This window comes from Sphaerodactylus townsendi, linkage group LG03 (assembly GCF_021028975.2).
Source record: "Sphaerodactylus townsendi isolate TG3544 linkage group LG03, MPM_Stown_v2.3, whole genome shotgun sequence".
In the NCBI taxonomy this organism is placed as follows: domain Eukaryota; kingdom Metazoa; phylum Chordata; class Lepidosauria; order Squamata; family Sphaerodactylidae; genus Sphaerodactylus; species Sphaerodactylus townsendi.
Genome location: NC_059427.1, coordinates 115,080,764 through 115,101,595, shown reverse-complemented (window position 1 = coordinate 115,101,595; position 20,832 = coordinate 115,080,764). Strand labels below are relative to the sequence as shown.

At 40.4% G+C, this 20,832-nt stretch overlaps 1 protein-coding gene across 2 annotated transcripts in view; it reads right to left on the bottom strand.

The window, feature by feature from the left end:
* Nucleotides 1–12,935, bottom strand: part of B3GNTL1 (UDP-GlcNAc:betaGal beta-1,3-N-acetylglucosaminyltransferase like 1) — a 240,091-nt gene extending 227,156 nt beyond the window's left edge. Inside the window, exons 1-3 of one of the 2 annotated variants that reach the window (XM_048491468.1) lie at nt 12,217–12,935; nt 9,802–9,918; nt 8,610–8,709 (exon numbers count right to left, since the gene is read on the bottom strand). In XM_048491468.1, coding sequence (XP_048347425.1) covers nt 8,610–8,709; nt 9,802–9,918; nt 12,217–12,414 — 415 coding nt within the window. In that variant the 5' untranslated portion in view covers nt 12,415–12,935. The remainder of the gene's footprint in view (nt 1–8,609; nt 8,710–9,801; nt 9,919–12,216) is intronic. The other variant, XM_048491469.1, reaches the window with a different exon arrangement.
* Between the last annotated feature and the right edge of the window lie 7,897 nt (nt 12,936–20,832).

Sequence of the window (20,832 nt, the reverse complement as noted above, 5' to 3'; positions counted from 1 at the left end):
CACTGATTTTCATGGGAAGAACTAAAGCGTGATCCTTTACCTGACAGTAAGCTCAGTTGCTGGCAGTGGGGCTTGCTTCTGAGTAAACTCTCCTAGGGTCATGATTCACCCGTTTGAAGAGTTGCACGGTTGCTTCAAAGCAAAGCCACTGACTACCACCAAGCTTACTCCCGAGTAACGCACGGCTCGGAGCCAACCATTTTTTCTAAACTAAAACATCAGTATTCAGGTTAAATTGCCGCGTTGGCACTTCTATGAAGTAAATTTGGAGCTTTGGAGTTTGCAGTTTGGGCACTCGGTCTCGAAAAGGTTTGCCATCACTGAGATAGGACAAGGGATAACTGAAAATCTAATTCCCAAAGGAAAAACAATAACCTCCATAATTAAAGGAAAGGGAGGGAAAGAAGGGGTGGAATGGGGAGTAAGGCCATATATATCATGTCACTATCCTCAACAATAGGCCTGGGGGAACATCTCAGTCTTGCAGGCCCAACAGAACTACAATAAGTTGCGGAGCCTGGGTCTCATTCAAGAGAGAATTCCACCAGGCCAGGGCCAAGAAAGCTCTGGCTCTGGTCGATAACAGCCAGATAGTTTTCAGGTCAAGGCTACCAGCAAATTTCTCCTGGCTGAACACAGCACTCTCAGGGGGTATGTCAGGAGCGTCAGTCCCACCAGTATGAGGGTCTTTGGCTTTAAAGGTTTTCACCAAAACCATGAACCTGATTCCATACTCCACCAAGAGCCAGTGTAGCTGGCAAAACACTGGCTGAATATGTGCCCTGAATATGTGCCTTGTAAGGACCTGAGCTGCTGCATTCTGTACCAATTGGAGATTCCAGATCAGTCTCAAGGGTAGCCTTTCATAGAGAGAATAACAGTAATCTGGAGGTGACCATTTCATGGATCACTGAAGCCGTCAGGGCAAAATAGATAGAGGGACCAGCTGCCAGATCTGGCAAAGGTGAAAAAAATGCCACGTGGGCTACATTCGTGGCCTGTGCCTTCACAGATAAGGAGGCATTCAGAGTCACTCCCAAACTCTGATGGTTGATGCAGGTGTCAGTGGCACACCTGATCCCAAGTCTCCTTGACCGAGTCACAGGATCTCTGTCTTCAATGGATTTAGTTTCAGACAATTCTGCCTCAGCCATTTTGCTACATACAGCCTCCACGCATCTGGCCAGTAAAGTCAGGGAAGTCCAACCAGTCCATTAACAAATGCAGCTGGGTATCATCTGCATACTGATAGCAATTCAGCCCAAAACACTGGACCAACTGGGTAAGGGATGCATGTAGATATTAACTAACAGTGGGGAGAGAGTGGCCCTTACAAGACACACCAATGATTGCTACACTGACATCCTCCCCCTTGTGCTACCCCCTGTCCCCAAACTGGACTAGCCATTGCAAGGCTGTCCCACACATCCCTGTGTTAGCAAGGTGATGGATCAATAGTTTGTAACTGACAGTGTCAAATGCTGCTGTCAGTTCAAGCAATAATAGCAGTGCTGACTCTCCTTGATCCAGCTGTCTTTGGAGGTCGTCTGTAAGGGCAATCAACACTGCCTCTGTCCCATGGCCAGGTTAGAAGCCAGACTGAACCGGGTCCAGAACCAATGTGTCCTCCAAGAAACTCTGGAGCTAATCCACCACTGCTCTCTCAACTACCTTACCCAAGTTCAAAAGATTTGACATTAGGCAGCAGATATGGATCAGTAGGATTCAAAGATGACTTTTTAAAGAGTGACCTCACATCTGCCTTCTTCAGACTTCCTGAGAACACCAAAATACTGAGGACAGATTGATTACATCTGCCAAGGGGTCCATATTTCATCACCACCAGCTTTAAACAACCATGACAGACACAGATCCAAGAAGCAAGTGGTAGGCTTCATAGTCACCAAAATCCTGTCAACATCGCCCTAGGACATTTGGAAGAGCAACAAGATACTATCCGCAAAACAGCTCAGAAAAGCCTCATAGCTAATAGAAGAATATTGTTGGGGGAACCCTCTGAGAGGGAAGTTAAAAACCAAATTACTCTAAACAATTTTGATGGGCAAGAGTTTGCAGATGCCATGGAAGTCGTGTAAGACTACTTTTTAGCAGCCTTCACTGACATCTCATAGGATCTCATACACGTTCCATAAGATGTAGCATTTTTGCAAGTATGCTACCAAACTTGCTCTAGTTGTCTAACTCCTGTTTTCTTCTCTGGAGCTCCATGTACTACCACAGAGCTAGCTTGGATCAGGGGCAGAAAGGATGTTGGGGAGCGATCACATCAATGGCTTCAAAGAGATGGCTATGCTAGTCTTCTATCAGCTCATTCAACAAGTCGCCAGGGGCCAATGGATCCCGCAGAACATTCCAGAAACCAATGGAATCCATTAGTTTCTGCAGGTGAGAATAAATTCACTTGTCATTAATTTAGGGAGGGTTTGGAATACTGTGCTGCTTCCGTTCATGCAAAGCAAGCCACCTATAAGAACACCAGGAAGGTAAAGCTGGAGTCTGAAGTTGGGGGGTGAGGGGAAGGAATTGATGGATTTATTTATTTGATTTATAACATGCTAACCTGCCTTGATCCAGCTGTCCTCAGAGGTCATCTGGGCGGTCAAATAACGGGGCCTCTGTCCCAGGTCGGAGGCCAGACTGAAGTGGATTCAGAGCTGATGTGTCCTCCAAAAAACCCTGACCATAGCACTCTGTCAATAGAGTCCAGACTCACATCGACCCCCATGCAAAGATCAGGTAACTTGACTTTTGTAGCCTCTGACTATGCTGAAAACACTTCCTGGAAACACCAGGAAGGGAAAGCAATATAAATCAAGTAAATAAGTATTAGAATCTATCAATTCCCTCCTTCCCCCATGCAACTTCAGACTTTTCCATCTTGGTGTGAAGGAGGGAGCATTTTTGTTTATTTTCTTCTACCATGTCAGAACCCTTCTTTGTACCTCCTGACATTCCTGTGGGCACCCTGACTCCAAGGAGAAGAGTTTTAGAAAACTTGGGGGGCTACAACAAGAGGGAGGAGTTTCATGATCCCTGAAACAACACTGAAATAGTACTCGGGACACAATTCCACAAGAAGACAATAGTTATAATAATAGTTATAGTAAAACCGATAACTGGATGGTTTATCTAGTCACTCCTTCCCAGCAAAAAAACCTGATCAAATTCCAAGTATTTGAAGGACTCTTAGCATCTGAGATTTTACACACAGTTGAAAGAGTATGAAGACCACACTGATTCAATATTTGAGGGTCACCGAATCCCTACCTGTGCCATTGAACACAGCAAGATATGTGCATATTCTAAATGAATAAATAAAACCAGCAGTAATAGAAATACTCCAGGAGTAGCCAGCCATATTAATCCCCTGCAGTTAAAATAATTGCAAGGAAAACTCAAAATGAGGGAGTTATTTCTAAACAAAAAGGTTATTGCAGCAGACTTACAAATGTATACCTCAATTATATATTGCTTACTAATTACTTTTTGGAGATGGCAAAGTCCCACCTGATGGTTATTCTCCAGTCTACTCAATTAGAACTATATCCAACAATAACCAAATTCTATCCCTGCCTTCCTGAGCCGCTCTCTCTCTCTGTGTTTTGTTGAATTTTTGGCACACTCAAAAATATTACTAAATCCTCAGTAAAGCAGGTCTGAGCATGCTTATGGAAGACAAAAACCCACAGTTCTGGACAATTATCTCCTAAAAAAGAAAATGAATAGACTCAAGCTGAACTACTCAACTAATCCCATCACAGGGCAGAAACAGCTCCAGCAGGGCCAGTTGTATAATCAAGACTGTCCATCTCTCTCTCTCTCTCTCTCTCTCTCCCTCTCTCTCCATCCCCCACTACCACAAAATACTTAAAAGCCAATATAAAGTAAGTGAGGCAAAAGAATACTGAGATTAAAGGTTTTTTCATATGTCATAAAATCAAACTTGGTTCAATCACACAAAGGAGCTCATAAATAAAACTTGGCAAATATGCAATCTAGAGGTAGCCCAAAATCTACGTTTACTTACATTTTAAATCATATATGCAAAATACAGTAATGACCTCAGCCTGTAGTTACAGTTTTCACAACAGTTAAAGATACCCTGATTTCCTGACACTTGAAATTCAGATAATGCAATGCTACTGTACTTACACAACAATCAAGATTTTAAGAAAAAAGTGAATGCTTTTAGAATATTACCAAAATGATACAATATCCATCAAGAATACTTAAAGGATAGTCCTTACATACACATGAGGTGAAAGTGGAAGAGTGCTTAACCCCCAAAAGTTAAAAAATAAGATGCTTAACTTGAAAACAAGGCATCTAAAATGTTGGTGTTGATCTGTTCATTATGACGTCCTACTGTTATCAGCACAATTAGATGACTCTGAAGCTATTTTACTCTGCAGATATACTGAATATTAAAATTTGGGCTCAGGCAATACATCTTGCATTTGGCCTGAGCAAAGAATTCATTCTGATATTGCTCTACTGATGAGAGTCAAATGTTTGTGCCAAGGCTTTGCATTTTGTAAGGCCTACTTACTAACTGAAAAGAGCCTGTTACCATGGTCACAAGAGTAAAAACCTAAGACCCCATGAGATATTAACATTCCTCAGTCTTGGAAAGAAGTAGTTTTGTGGTAGTTTCTTTAAAGCCACTGACCCTTTCTTTTGTGAGGGTTTTTCCCTTTTGTTTCCCTTTTTCCTTTTCCATGACAGAATGGAATCAGAAACGAATCTTAATCCAGTGTAAACAGTCCAAGACATGAAGACTGTCACATTGTTTCATTATTGGGGCTGCTTGTTTCAAAGGAAGTATTCCCCACAAGTTTTAACCACTCCTAACCACAGCAAAGTAAATCACTAAGGACAAAGAGGTCACAAATATTTCCAACAAAAACTGACTCCCCAAATGTAACTGCTAATACAAACAAGCTGTTCTGCGCTGGAAAATGATCACTGCATAGCAACCTATTTCAACATTATAATGCGCGCGGGCGCACGCACACACACACACAATTGTTTTCAAATGATTTGGAAAATACAGACCATAAATAGAGAGGTCTTTTTAAGTGGGTTTTTGTGTCTATGGATTTTAACACAGATTTAAAAAATATATTTAAACAAGGCAAATAAATCATTAGGCAACTGCAGGAGGAAATGAAACTCAGTGACCAAAAATGTAAATTGTTCTTAAAAAGCAAAGATTTACTGTTCTTAAAATAATAACCTTTTGCCAATGGCATATTAGCATGGACATTAAAATAATTTTTATTTGATGTTTTAGTAGAGTTTATCAAGTTCAAATCAGATGCCTTGACTTTAGCAAATTTCCAGGGAAAGAACTTTCACAACTGTGACGCAGTTTCCCCTTCCCCGCAAGAAAGCTTGGATAAATTAATTTCAAGGAACATTTATACAATCCAAGGGCCATTTCAAATATAGCAGAGCTTCCACACAGAAAATGAAAGAAGAGTGCAAACCATGTACATCATTCTGCATTTACTTTCCTGCAGACGTGTTTGGAATTTAGTCATGAGACCAAGAACAATGGTACAAATTCATACCTACGCATATTGCTATTGACTGAAGAAGTAATCTGCCGATACATTAATAAATCAATGAAACTGCATTTATTTAAAATGAGATAAAATGTATGAATAATACATGTGGATGTACATAAAGTTCCATTCCAATCATCCCATCCACAATGTACACCAATCGAAATGGATGTGACCTGTTCTATTTTTCCATGCTGGATCATAATATTGGCCACCTAAACACACACATTAACAAACATGGTTGCTGTATCACACTGAACTCTAAGCCAACTGGCAACCAATTTACTGCTCTGGTCAAATTTAATTTTGATTTATTTATTTATTATTTATACCCTGCCTGTTCCTGGCTAAGGTCGGGTTCAGGGCAGCTCACAATAGAATTAAAAACACAGCATAAATAATACATGGAACAAAGCAGTCCCTTCTTCCAAAATAAGGGAGGGGTGGCTTGGAACAGAAAAGCAGCAGAAAAGCAAAGGTGGCTCTTGCATGAGCACACACATTTAGTAGAGTTTATCAAGTTCAAATCAGATGCCTTGACTTTAGCAAATTTCCAGGGAAAGAACTTTCACAACTGTGACGCAGTTTCCCCGCACAGAAGGGAATGGTACAGCAGATTAACAATTACAGTACTAGAAGAACAAAGTACTATCTAAAAGACCAAATTATCAGAGTATAAGTTTTCTTCAGCAGAGCTGTCATAACAGCATTATGGGCAAAGCAGTGTGTAAAATACAAACGCATACATGTACACATGGTTCCAGAGGTGACCATGATAAATCCAAGGTCAATGTCAATGTCTACTTGTTATCATAAAAATTAATATTGTTCATTATCTTTAGTAAAACGCATGCTAAATACACATCTTCCAACAACAAATATTTATATTTTAGTAAAGTAAAGTATTTATTGTTTATGGACAGCAAGTCACAACGAACATGTGTTGAGATGGCTCTGTTCTTGACTCAAAGCTCACTTTCTCTGATACTATGAACATTTATAGCCTGAAAAAAATGTTGGTCTTTAAGGTATTTATTACTGGGCTCAAATTTTGTTTTTCAACATGATGACATATCTGAAACAGTTCTAAATGCAATATACTGGCTGCCAATTCATTTCCAAGCACAACTCATGAGGTATGCGAGTATGAAGAACCAGCTACTCTCAGATGAACCAGTCCCCAGTTAAGATTAGTGTCAGAGATTCCCAACTTCTGAGGTTGCACAAGAGACAACCAATTTCTTGTCTACGGTGATGCTTCAGATGCGGAACTCCCTTCTCATAACACCTCACTTGTCCCTAGCTTATTAAAGTTTAGGACACAGTTGAATTTTTAAAATTTACCCAAGCACTTTTTTAAATTGGTGTTTTAACAAGTTTACAGTACAATTCTGAGTGGAAGGACACAAAAGGGCTCAAGATGAGGGCATGACTCCTCCACCAATGTGGATGCCACTCCATGCTGGTGCAGGAACACTTCTACTGGAATTGGGAAATCACATTGCTGCATGATGCCCACGCACCAACACTGCTGTAGCACCAGTGCTCCTCTGGCACAGGGTGTGGTGCCAATGGGGATGTTCCCAGGGGCGGAGCCAACTTTAGTCGGCTTCCTATGGCCTTTCACCTGGAAACACCTTTTGGTGTCTTAGACTTATGCCAGCAAAAAGGGTTTCACAGACCCCAGGGATGTATTACGGCTTTTCACTGCCCCCATTGTTTTTCTATCTTTTTTTGTTCTCTACACCTTCACAATCCTCTTTGGAGACGACAGGGCTGCACTGTCTTCAACTGCCACTCATCTACCTTCCCAACCCATAATTGGCTGCTCCATTCTTATCATTTATCTGCTGCTCATAATTGTTTTTAAAGTGCCGTTTCATTCTGTCCGTTTGCCATTTTTATGTCTTAAACATTTGTGGGAACTTATTAGGAAACTAACACATATTTTACACTTTAAAAAAGATGTACAAGAAAAGGTTAAAAGTATGAATTGTCCACAGGAACAAGCCATCAACTAAAAAAGCTGCCTTTTCTTAGAAGGAGGAACCACTAGGATTTTATAAACATATTTACATGCAATTTGGTGTTTTAAGCAAATGGGAATTTTTTAAGATTTGTGACATTTTTAGAGGAAAAAAAGAGGTCTATGTGTAAATTGTACCTTCCAAAATAATTTGAAGAAATTAATGGGAAAATGGCAGACATATAATTATCTCATGTAAACATATGTTTACATATGTTTAAATGAGATGATTATGTGCTTACTGAAATCAAGGGAAAAAATTAAACATTTTTGGCAAAAATTTATTTTAGGAAAAATTAAGTAGTGCCTGAATTTATCCTGTTCTCTTCCTCCAAAAACCAATATACTATCCTTTTGCCATTTATCTGGAGGACACAAAAATATTTACAGGTCATATGTAACCTGGCCAACCTTCATCCTGCAGTGGTCACAGACGGCAATTCAGCTTAAATCCATCACTTGCTAGCTTCATTCCATATTGTTGTTGTTGTCTGGCAGTTTTAATGCTGGTTATACCATACACAATTGCTGAGGAAAATCACTGAAGTTGATTCAGTATTTTTTTAAAGCAAAGTATTAATTTCTAGGAATGTCATCATCATCATTTAGCCTTTATTTGGCATAAACAGTATAAAATCACATCTAAATCGCATCAAAATACAAACTTGCAATATATAACAAATTAAGTTGATTATTTCTAGGAATGTAAAATATAGCTAATTATTTCTGGCAATAAAGCCATGATAATTTAAAATTCAGTTCAAAACTCATTAAGTGGACATTCCACAATGAATATCTATATAATGTTCAGTGATTTTTTTTCTGCATAATATATTTAGTGCAAGGTAAAATTCAGGTATCCTAGCCCCAGACGATGGAGGACTTTACATTAACAACATTACGAACTGTGTCCAAGAGCAAATGAGTTATTGGCTGTGATCCAGCTTGCTTACTACATCCAGGCATTGGTTCAGGATGTCCACAGTCTTACCTACCTCCTTGCGGCCGGGATGAACAATGTCCTCCAACACACACTAGAATGCCCACTTCTTCTAATAAAACTTTCCATTTTTCTATTATGTTTATTGAATTGTCCTGATAAAAAAAGAAAAAAATTGAATACATAAATTAAAATTGTCATATAGCACCTGAAGAGCTGTTGTAGTATAAGGATTTTGTGTGTGCCCACATCATATACCAGTGGTGGCGAACCTATGGCACGGGTGCCAGAGGTGGCACTCTGAGCCCTCTCTGTGGGCACGCGCAAACAGAGTGACCCCTCCACACACACACATCTAGGCTGGCTTGGGCCGCTGGGCTCGATTATTAGCATTGAACCTAAGACCTAGTTTTGGGGAAGCAGTGTAGGTAACCCTATTAAGCGCTATTAAACCCCACTGATTTTCATGTGAAGAACTAAAGCGTGATCCTTTACCAGAGAGTAAGCTCGGTTGCTGGCAATGGGGCTTGCTTCTGAGCAAACCCTCCTATGGTCGTGATTCACCTGTTGGAAGAGTTGCACGGTGGCTTCAAAGCAAAGCCACCGACTACCACCAAGCTTACTCCCGAGTAATGCGCACCTTGGAGCCAACCATTTTTCCTAAACTAAAACCTCAGTATTCAGGTTAAATTGCCGTGTTGGCACTTTGCGATAAATAAGTGGGTTTTGGGTTGCAATTTGGGCGCTCGGTCTCGAAAAGGTTACCATCACTGTCATATACCATGAACACATATAAAAAAATATGTACACAACAAGGAAAAAGGCCCTGAAATGCAAAAGGCACAGCCTATGACATTGAAGTACAACAAGCAAACGGATGCCAGATAAGCACAAATTCTGAGGCCAGTAGCACCTTAAAACCCAACAAAATGTTCCATGGCATAAGCTTTCTGAGTCACAGTGAACATTCATAACAGCTGCAGTTGGCAAAAAAACCATTTCCCTAAATTTGCTAACTTAACACAATTTAACGCCTCAAATTTAACATTTTAATTAAATAAGGCCAAAACAAAAACAACTACACTTTCAGATGAATTACAGTTCAGCAATTTCATGTGATATTTTAGTTTTAAAAGTAAAACATTTAACTAAGCAGGATAACAATACATTCCTGATATATGATTAAATAGTACATGATAATGAAATAACAAATTAGAACTAAATATTAGGTATAAAAATATACCTACCGTACTAGCATCATTAAAAACAGAGAGTTCAATGGAACCTTGGAAGTCTTGATTCAGAAGAGATTTCAAACATTCATCCAACCAGCATTCAGCATTGTAAACGGGCAGAATTACAGACTACAAAGAATGTGACACAAAGGAGTCAGCCTTCTCACATTGATTATTAGAAACTGCACCTCAAATTTAAATTGTAGCAAAAGAAAATGCAAATACTAAATTGGCTTTGTTTCATATTAAGGCTGCATTTTCAAACTGCAGCAACCAAATTTTGAGATTGCCCTCCCAAACCTATCAATTATGCATTCATCAGCAGCAGAAGTAAAAAAATTCAAAAAATTCACAAACTTCCAGTTAGAGTCATATCTCATACATTCAAAACCACATTAACTCAACAATGTTACACTACAATGAAGACGTATCCTTCTCTAACAAATAATACTAGTAGCAGCATTATCCAACCACAACATATTTTTGCACATCAGGTACTTCCACACTGTTTCTAACCAGCCTTAAAGAAAAATCTACATCATTAACCAAGGAAAACAGAAGTACGTTCAAGAAGCACCTATACAATAAAAATCGTGATGCCCGATCAAAAGACCAGAAATGTGTTTGTTATATGTTTGCTACCCCTTGTCTCTTTTGGCAAGTGTGTAAGTGTGTGCCTTCTCTCCAAAAAAGTTCAGCATAAAAATGTAGCAGGCCAAAAATAGATTTTGGCTAGCAAACCAGTGAAAATTTAGGGATCACTCTACATGTTTAGAAAAGCAAATTCTGGAAATTTGCTCAAACAAGAGAATCTGCTTTGTTTCAAAATATAATTCAAAGAATGGTCCCACGGAGTTGTTTTCAATTAGCTTTAAATATAATTATGATAAAACCACCCCTTCGTTTCTTGTCATAATCTGGCCTTTCTCAGAAGTGTATAAGGCTTTCTACATCATGGTGCTAGACTCAGGTGTAATTTATGGTAACAGTGTAATCACATTACAAACATGAGGCAATCTTTAATAAGGTAATATTCATAGTTTCGAGCGACTTAATTAATAAAGCTATATTAAGGCCTAACTAAACATTACACGCAACAAGTGCACATAACAAAACCTCTGTGGATGTTTTTCAGGAGACAAGAAGTTTCACAAGAAGGCGTCTGCAGCAAAGAAGCATTGGACAAGGCAGTAATTAAGCCTCCCATTTGAACTGACTTGGGCCTGATTCAAGCATGAATCTTCCAAGGCAACAAGCTTCCTCAAATGACTTTGCATGGGCCCAGTATCTCATCTGTAAACCTGCACAAGGTAGTTAGTTAATTATTCACCTTGCTCTCTAGACCTGCTTCAAATGGCTAAAACAAATAATTTAACAAACATCTATCCATAAGAACTAGCAACAAAGTTAGTGATAAAACCAACAGGAAAAAAAACATAAATTACAGCAAAACTGTAATCACAGAACAGTGGTAGAAGAGCACTCAAGTGGATTGAATGCAATGAAACTGACAACCACAAAGGATGGGATAAACTTCAGTGAAATCCCTGATACAGAAAAATATCGTGGCTTGGCTCCTGTATTATGGTAGACACCAAACAAGTCTTGAAGGTAAAGGCTGTCTAAAGGCGCCACTACCAAGAAAGTTGTCTGCTTTTACCAGTTGTCTCATCTGTACAAATGAGGGCACAGATATTTAAGGCTGTTAACTGGACAGTAAGGAAAAAGACATTCCTTTAGCTATGCAAGCAATTTAACACCTCAAAGGAAATTATCAGAACTTTCAATTGTGGCTCTAAACAAATGGAAAGGCAATATATATTTTGGCATCAGGGTGATAGGATTGCTGTATCCAGCCTCCAGGAAATTATCTGGCTCCCATGTATAAAAACAATAGCAATTTCTGGACAGTATTCGGAAGCACCTCTACATAATGCATCTTGCAGTAATCTAATGTGATTGGGACCTACACATTCTTAGTTAACATTCTAGCACAATACCCACAAGGCATACAGATCTCCAGCAGACAAACCAGACACCTGTTGCTGCTTTGACCAGGTTGCCGGATTCTTTAAGCAAAACTCTGCTCTTTTACCACAGCTTTAATTTAGGTCAAATTATTTTTGGCTCATAAGAATCATTTTCCAAAACAGCTGTATTCTTAAGTAATAACCATTGAGCTTGTTACGTATATCTTTAATATAAAGTTAGGCCTTTAGGATGTCTTGTTTTTTAAACCATGCCAAGTAGGTTTAGAGAGAGCCTCAAATGCTGATTTCTACAGCGTCTGCCTCACTCTTGATCAGCCTGCCTACATTTTGTTCCTCTGCAGGAGCCACTAGTACTATACATACCTGGTTTAAAATAAATATAGATTCAGTCCATTTACAAATGTATAAACATCTCAAGACCCTAATCAGAACATACCACCTGACTCCTACTGCTTTCTTGGCTTTCCCTATTCAAAGGTACAATGGACTTCTGGTCAGGACTGTCCCGTGAGGCAGGAGTTGCAGAGCCTGATGGATTGTACTGAGCAAGCTCAGCACCGTCTGCGTTGATCCCTTCTTGCAAAAGTGGAAGTGTACTAACAGGAGCTCTAAGCCCCTTTTGTGTCACATCCATTGCCAGCAAAATACAAAGACGGAGAAGAGGCAACGAAAATGAACTGAAAGCAACATATCAGTAAAGAGTCTAAAAGTCAAGTCTGGCACACTTCAGTCATCTCTTGCCACCACTCAGGCCGGACAGCATCGCAAAAACAATAAGCGAAAGAAGGTAAAACTAATAGCGTGGCTAGAAGGAAGTGGAGCGCAACAAAAAATGTCCAAAGCAACAAGGAACACGGGGTGGGGGAGGGTACAGAAAACCAAGACTGAGGAGGGATGGAGGGATGTGGGGGAAGGGTTTTTGTGCGCAAGGAAACTGATATGAATGGAATAGGAAGCAGAGAAAGGAGACGCTGGTTGTGCAATAGAGAAGGCGGCAGAGAGGCCAGAGGGCACCCACACTTCGGCACGCCCCCAGTAGCCCTGCTCCCTCCCCAGCGACTTCCTTAATCTTGCGTGCATCGGAGGCCGGAAGCGGCGCGTGCCGCCCCGCCTAGGTGCCGCATCTCCTCAGCCCACGGGCTCCTTCCCTTTGCGGAGGAGTAGAGACGAGTAGGCTAGAACGGCATCAGGGCAGGGTAGGGCGCGTGGTTGGGACAGAGCGGAGTGGAATCTTTGTGGCAGCTTTGGGATGGGGGAAAAGGGTCGTGGTAGTGGCTGAGAGAGCGTTGTGCTGCAGCCAGCCTTAAGTGTATTCTTTTGAGCAGTCAGAAATACATCTGCTCAGCGTTTTTGTTATGATTTCCTTCCTTTATAAAAGATGAGTTTTCATTTTTTGGATTTTTTAATATCTCCGCTTGGCACATATTGTACTTCGATTTCTTTTTTAAAAAAAAATAGACCCTGCCAGATGTGATGGATTCTCTGCGGAGGCTCTGAAACGCATTGCCCTTAGGCTGACGAAACTTTTGATTCCCTTCAAAGGAACCGTAAAGACTAAAAATTCACTTCATCTGATGCCCTTCAAAGTAATGGCATTCTGCAGGTGCACATTCAGCTCGAGGTATGAAAATTCACAATGGGAGTCAAGCCATGTGGTTGCATGTCCAAAATAACTTCTCATAACCACCCCATCGAGTATCATCCCCTTTATAACAGCTCTCCACCCCACATCTTCCTAGACTCTATACGTTTAGAAAAGCAAATTCTGGAAATTCAGGAGGCTTTGCCGGGGCCGCCGGCCCCATCCTCACCTGCCCTGCAGGCGGGGGGGGGGGGGGGGGGGGGGGGGGGGGGGGGGGGGGGGGGGGGGGAGCGGGGGAGGGTGAGCCAAATGGCTCTTTGAGGGGAAAAGGTTCCCGACCCCTGTTCTAGACTAGCTCCCCTTGCCCTGGGAATTGTGCTCACATAAACAGAATGTTTTGCTTGCCTGTGGCTCTTCTTTCATCCACATGCTAAAAGCAATCAAGAAGAAAGATACATAATAAAACGAGCGACTGAGTCATTAATGTGTCTCTCTGTAAATTAAAAAACCTATGTTTTCTTGTTCTCTTTTGGAGACATGACACTTTGTTATTTGAGAATGGGGTATGCATGGGGTAGAAAATGTTGACAGAGAGAAATTTTTCTCTCTTTCTCACTATACTAGAACCAGGGGGCATTCGTTGAAAATGCTGGGGGGAAGAATTAGGACCAATAAAAGGAAACACTTCTTCACGCAACGCAACGTGTGATTGGTGTTTGGAATATGCTGCCACAGGAGGTGGTGATGGCCACTAACCTGGATAGCTTTAAAAGGGGCTTGGACAGATTTATGGAGGAGAAGTCGATTTATGGCTACCAATCTTGATCCTCTTTGATCTGAGATTGCAAATGCCTTAACAGACCAGGTGATCGGGAGCAACAGCCGCAGAAGGCCATTGCGTTCACATCCTGCATGTGAGCTCCCAAAGGCACCTGGTGGGCCACTGCGAGTAGCAGAGAGCTGGACTAGATGGACTTTGGTCTGATCCAGCTGGCTTGTTCTTATGTTCTTATGTCCTTAAAGATCACAAATGTACAACCAACCACCTTTGCTTTAATGCTTTCCAAAGGACATAAAGAAAATCAGTGAACTGCAGAAGGAACCAATGGAGTCCAACATGCATTTGTTTTCATTCCTTCTGTCCCACATTTTAGTGAATAGGTCTAGTAAGAAACAGTGAGATGTTACACCCCCTTCCCCCCCCACTAGACAGGTGACATCTACCAAGAAATAGAGATTTGGAGGACTTAAGACAGAGCCCTCAGTTTGCAAGACCCGAGCAAGGCTGTTTTGCAGGACATTGATTTGTAGGGTCACCATGAGTCGGATGTGACTTGATGGGACTTAAGACACACACAAGAGCCTAGAAAAGCTTTGAGAAGAATCTCTTGGAGATTTAGGAAAAGCGTATTCGATCTGGCCTTGTTTGTATCTCAAAAATAATTAAAGTAACATCATTTCCAAATACTGTGTTTTAATGACAAGGTATAGAACCTGTTTGGAGACCAATAATTCAGTAAATAAAAGAAGGGCATTGTAAAATTGTTCAGCCAAAACTCTCAAATACATAAATGTAAGTGAGACAAGCCTCTCTTTCGCTATATCGCTAGCTATTGGAATTTGTGTTTAGTTTAAAAAGAGATACCTCAGGTCCAACAGATAAATAAAATAAAGTTCTGTAATAATGTAAATCCAGGGATGATTTAGGTATTTCTCTTCGTGTTTCAGTACAAAGATTCAACTGCACGGCCAGATTCTGAGCTCAGTTTACACCTTAAAAAGTCTAGCCGTGCAATTATAAGCAAAAGCACACCCATTTACTTCAATTTACTTAGAAGGGTTTGACGGTTCTTAGAAGTGCACTATATTTGTGGTGGTTACCTTTTTTTTTCATTAAGAATGCCTACAGAAGTGAATGGGTAAATGTGAGGCATCTCCAAACACCAATAAGACCAACACAACAAACTAAAAAGGCCTCTGGCCCAAAGGCAGTTGTTAATGAATGGGGCATCATGGTATATTTCCAAATTTGATTTGCAGGGAGGTCATATTTTGATTATACTTATTGCAAAGATAAGAGGGAATTTGGGGATTTCAGTAAGTGAAACCATGGCCTTCACCAGTCCAGATTTTCTTGTAAAGTGCTTTCCTGTGCCTTTAGTTTCACAATGGAGTTTAACAAATCAGGTGATTTCTGGATCAAACCTCATAGGGTTGGAATACAAGGTCTCCCAGAATACATGATTTTTGCATGCTTTGAAGAATGATGTACCCATTCCTGTGTCATGAATGTAATCCTGTATCTTTCATTTTGTTGATTGTGTCAATTCTCCATAATAAAGGTAGCAGAGGGAGAGAGAGCATCATCACCTTTTCAGTATATGTTTATAGACAAAGCGGGGATTTCATTCTGTCCACATGTATATACCAAGGCATATAAGTTATTTCAGTGTACTGACAAGGAGTACTAAGGGGTGATCGCATGGTGTCTAGTCTGTAAGAGATGAGACTGGGATGAAGAACAAAGAAGCCAAGAATTTGCAATGAACAAAAGAGGCGAGTTTTTTTAAATGTATATTATTTAGATAGAGGACCTGCATCCTGCCCTCATGGTTGCAAGATGGAGAAGAGCATGGGTGGAAATGTGAGAAGGAGAAAGGAAGGAAGTTTCCTGAGAATGGCAACCATCTCATCACATGGATATTGTCAGAACAGTTGAGAAAGGATGTGTTGACCTCTTTATCTTCCTGACTAGTTATTTCTCCTTCTGAAGTTGGAGGTGGGCAGCTCCATCCAAAGCCAAAGGCTGCAGGCCTCAGTGCCAATGCAGTGCTGCTTCGCTGCCACCAAAAGGGCTTTCCAAACATGGGAAGCAACAAAAAAAGCGTCAAAACCCCTGCTGCAAGAAAGCCCCACAGGGAGAACCAGGGGGCTGTACTCTCTGACTTAAACCCTGGGAGGGAGCCAATTAATATCAGCTCCACCCCCAGAATGCCCCAGCTCACCACTCTGTGCTGGTATCCATTTGGGACAGCAGCACAGGCCTGATCCTCTGGGTTTCACCACAGCAGGGCTGCGGGGTGGGTGGCCAGTGCATCTGCATCCTCCACTGGGGCACGTGGCCTAGGGAAGGTAAACAACCATATATTTCCAGAAATTCTTTTTCTTTATTTAAGTAACTTCTTTGAAGATCATAGCATTTACATGATTTTTTGTGCAGTCCCCAAGCATGTGCAGGTGGCTGAATTCCTCCCATTTCTTCTGCACTCTGCATTACCCAATTTATTTTTGTAGAAAACATTAGTTTGCTACATTCGGACTGTGGCTTTAGACTGATTAACAACTAACAACTGCAAAAATGTTCAGTATTATGGATTTTCTAACTACATCATTACAGTTTAGTAAGATAGTCTTATCTGCTAAGATGCATATATTTACTGTATTTATTAGATGCATTACTATTATTATTCATGTGTAAGATAGAGAATCAAATCCTGCTAAGATACATATATTTTCTAGGGATATTCTCTGCTTTCCTGTTCACTTCATGGATAATATTCACAGCCTTTTTATTTTTGTAGGTTCTTATGCAAGATGAGGTTGAGTGTAGATACCACAAAAATATTGATTTTTAATACTCACACTGTTTAATCTTTAGAGAATTCTACAAAGTCATGGATTAAAGCAATCTTAATGTATTCATTGGCATGTACATAACAGCAGGTACTGTACCTGGTAACGTTATCTGCTTAATTGCTTTTCCACTTCTTCTTTCTGTTAGGAATTCAGTTAAGTATATTTGCACCCAGTCATAATAGATGTTTGCGTATGTGTGTGTACATATATGCATTTTCTCAAGCTGGTTATCAGAAAGAAAGATTGACATGGACTAATGTCTTTATTGCTTCTCATGCTGGAGATTATATTGGCTGTAATCACACAAACAAAACCTATTTCTTTTAGCAGAAAAGAACCAGAACTTAAACTCCTTCAGGATCACAAGTTATTCCCATTCCCTCTGATGTTACTGAAACTATAAAAAGGCAAAGACTAATTTACTGTAAAACTAGTTCCATGAGGCTTTATACTTAGGCTTCTTGAGCATTCCTTCCCCACCCCAAACCTTATTGCTGTCTGGCAAAACGTTCATGAAACTGGAAGGGATTTCAAAGGCCTTTTTGTGGCATGGCATGAGGACCAAGTATTTAAAATAAGAAAGCTAACATTCTCCTGTGCTACTGTGTGTTTGTTGCTTAAGCCTGAGCAGTTTTCAGGAGCCTTGCCAAAGCTCTCTTCAAGAGTACAGGCACCCTTTATAGAATGGTGTGATATCATTAAATCCAGCAGCGGTAGGTAAATTGACAGAGATGGGGTGTAACCGCGTTGGTAAAATCTGAGCAAAAGCATGCTAGTGAAAACAAAACGTTTGCTGACGCTGTTGAGTTATGTGGAACCTCTGACATTTTGAATGTATTGTATGAAAATATTTTAAGACTTTGTCATCCCATCTCAGAGTTTGTCCTTGATTTTTATGTTACAGTTGCCGGGCACAGGTGTCAAACTCGCGGCCCTCCAGATGTTATGGACTACACTCCCCATCATCCCCTGCCAGCATGATGCTGGCAGGGGATAATGGGAACTGTAGTCCATAACATCTGGAGGGCCACGAGTTTGACACCTGTGCTTGAGCATGATGATGCTGAATTGTATCATTCACATACAAATAGTTTCATCCTAGTTTTTCCATTTTGAAAGCCATAATGAACTGAGTGACAGCTCAGCTGATAACACAGGGCATTGTATGTTAAACATTTCCTGAAAAAAACAGAAGTAGTTATCTTGGTCTTGACTGAGCTGTATATAATAGTTGTATTACCACACAGATGGAAACTTTTCTCATCCTTTTAGCAGTTAATTAGTATCAAGTACCACAGATCAGTGGTGGGATTCAGCAGGTTCGCACCACTTTGGCAGAACCGGCTGTTAAAATGGTGCTTGTAAACAACCAGTTGTTAAATTATTTGAATCCCACCACCAGAACCGGTTGTTATTTGAATCCCGGTTAAATTATTTGAATCCCACCACTGCCATAGATACTCTATAGGATAAAGAAGTGTTACGGCCAGTGGTAGGATTCAGCAGGTTTGCACCACTTCGGCAGAACCGGTTGTTAAAATGGGGCTTGTAAACAACCAGTTGTTAAATTATTTGAATCCCACCACTGGTTACGGACCTTGCCTGGAGGACCTAGGATGTGCATTGGACCCAAGAGGAGTAAAAAGATACTGGTATCCAATAAATTATTAATTACTGATAAAGCAAGAGTGGCAAGCCCGCCTAGTCATCTCAACAGGCCTTATTCTGCTGTTTATTGTTATAGAAGAGATTTTTCTCTAAATTGTGCCCAAGTTTCAGATCTGTGGGTGCTAGATCTCAGTATTCTTATTATGTTGAAAGTCATTGATCTTGAACATGTTGCCATGTATGCTGAAGTCATAAAAGCTGCTGGCAACCTATGTTGCTTTAGACACTCACATTAGAACTATAGATAGAAATTCATTTACTTAGATACGCTTTCCTTTTGTTGTGAAAGAGAGCACATTGAACCAAAACTGGAAGGAACCAAAGGTTTGACTATTACAGTCCACTGCCCAATGGCAGGACAGGTTCCCACAGATCAAACAGTGTGATTCAGACAGTGTTCTGCAAACAGAGGACGTTTCCGCACGGCCACGCTGGGGGTTGGGTCGGTGTACATGACACCGACCCAACCCCCCGGGACCGTTCGCACAATTGCGGTGGGGAAGACGGCGCAGCCTCCGCACAGGCTGTGCCGTCCCCCAAACGCTTTACCGTGTCCTCCGGCCTCCGGTGCATTGCACAGGCCAGGGGACACCCCCCTCCTGCCCTGCATGACAGCTTCCAAACCACAGCCACACACCCCAGAAAACCCACAATAGCCAGTCAGTGGTGTACTGGACCTAAATGACACCTGAGGACGCCCACTCCATGCCCCCCACCCCAGCTGTCAGCAATATATTTTTGAAAACTTTTGCTTAATTAGTGGATGATTCTATTTTTAAACTCACCAAGTTCAAATCATTTTTCATTTCAGCTTTATAATACACACTTTCCTTTGCATCATTGATTTTTTACACTATTGAGAGTTGCAGCTTGGGTAAGACATTATGTTCCCCATTACACTTTATTTCAAAGCAGACCTGTAAGTCCCACCATTGTAGTAGCTATGTGAAAGAGTGCAATTATTCAGAGTAGTTACTGTTTCTAATAATTATGGACTAAGCCATTATTCTGCAAATGTAATCTGAAATGCTGAAAGCATTTATTTGCTGACATCATGGTGACTGAATATTTTTTTCATCAGCTTGTAGTAATGACTGTGATGCTTATTCCATACTCCTTTAAAAGGTTTAATGCTGAGACAATAGAGGGCCTTTAAAATATTTTCATAATTTCACTATGTACAAAAAGGTAATAATTTAATTAATATATTTAAAACTGTTGAATGAGTCTCATGCATTGTGAATATATGTGTGTGTTATTTCCATTGTAATTTCCTCTTTTAAAAATTCCTGCACTAAATCTTCAAACTTCTTTTCTCATAAAATCTTGAAGTGTATTGGAGTTTGCCTAAAATCTAAAAGTACATACTCTTAAATTCCTGGTCTAGAAGTGTCAGTCTAAGCAGAGCTATACCAGTCCAAGGCCATTGAAGTCAAAAGGCTGAAAGGGGTGTAATTCTACCTAGGATGGCACTGTTTAAAGTTCATGTATTCACAATTTTTAACTTTTGTCTAGTCCCATCAAAAAGTTCTATGACATGACAACATATTTTTGTTACTAAGGCAGCCATATTTGCATGCCTATTAGGCAGAAAGCCCACTTGAATTCAGTGATATTTACTTCTGAGTAGTCATGTAAAAGATTGATACATATAATCACAATTGAATAACCTAGAACTAGTATTCCTTCTGTTCACTAAAAACTGGACATATGACACAAAACTCAATAGCTTAAGCTGATGTAGGCAGCAGAGTTAACATTTAATCCTATTTTCCTGCATCCTGTAACCATGGAAAATCAAAGCTGTTACAGAATAAATCTGTTGTTGTTCTTTCTCGCCCCACCCTCATGGGCACATGGTGCCTTTGATCCTTGTAACTTCCTATGTATGAGGCACTCATAAAATAGTGGAAAGTACTTAGACTTTCTTGTATGTTGTCCAAAAAGCAGTATTGCGGGATTTTGGTAAATCTGTACTACTTGATCCTGCACCCAGCTATTAACATACAGTGGCCATTGATTTCAGTTGGATTTAACTGTATAACAGTGCTCAGTATTACAGCTTTGGAACTGTGTTAAGCATAGAACAGTTGAGAGGTTAAACATTTTGGTATATAAGTACAGGAAACATCTGACAATTTAAAATGCTTATAGGAATAAATCATG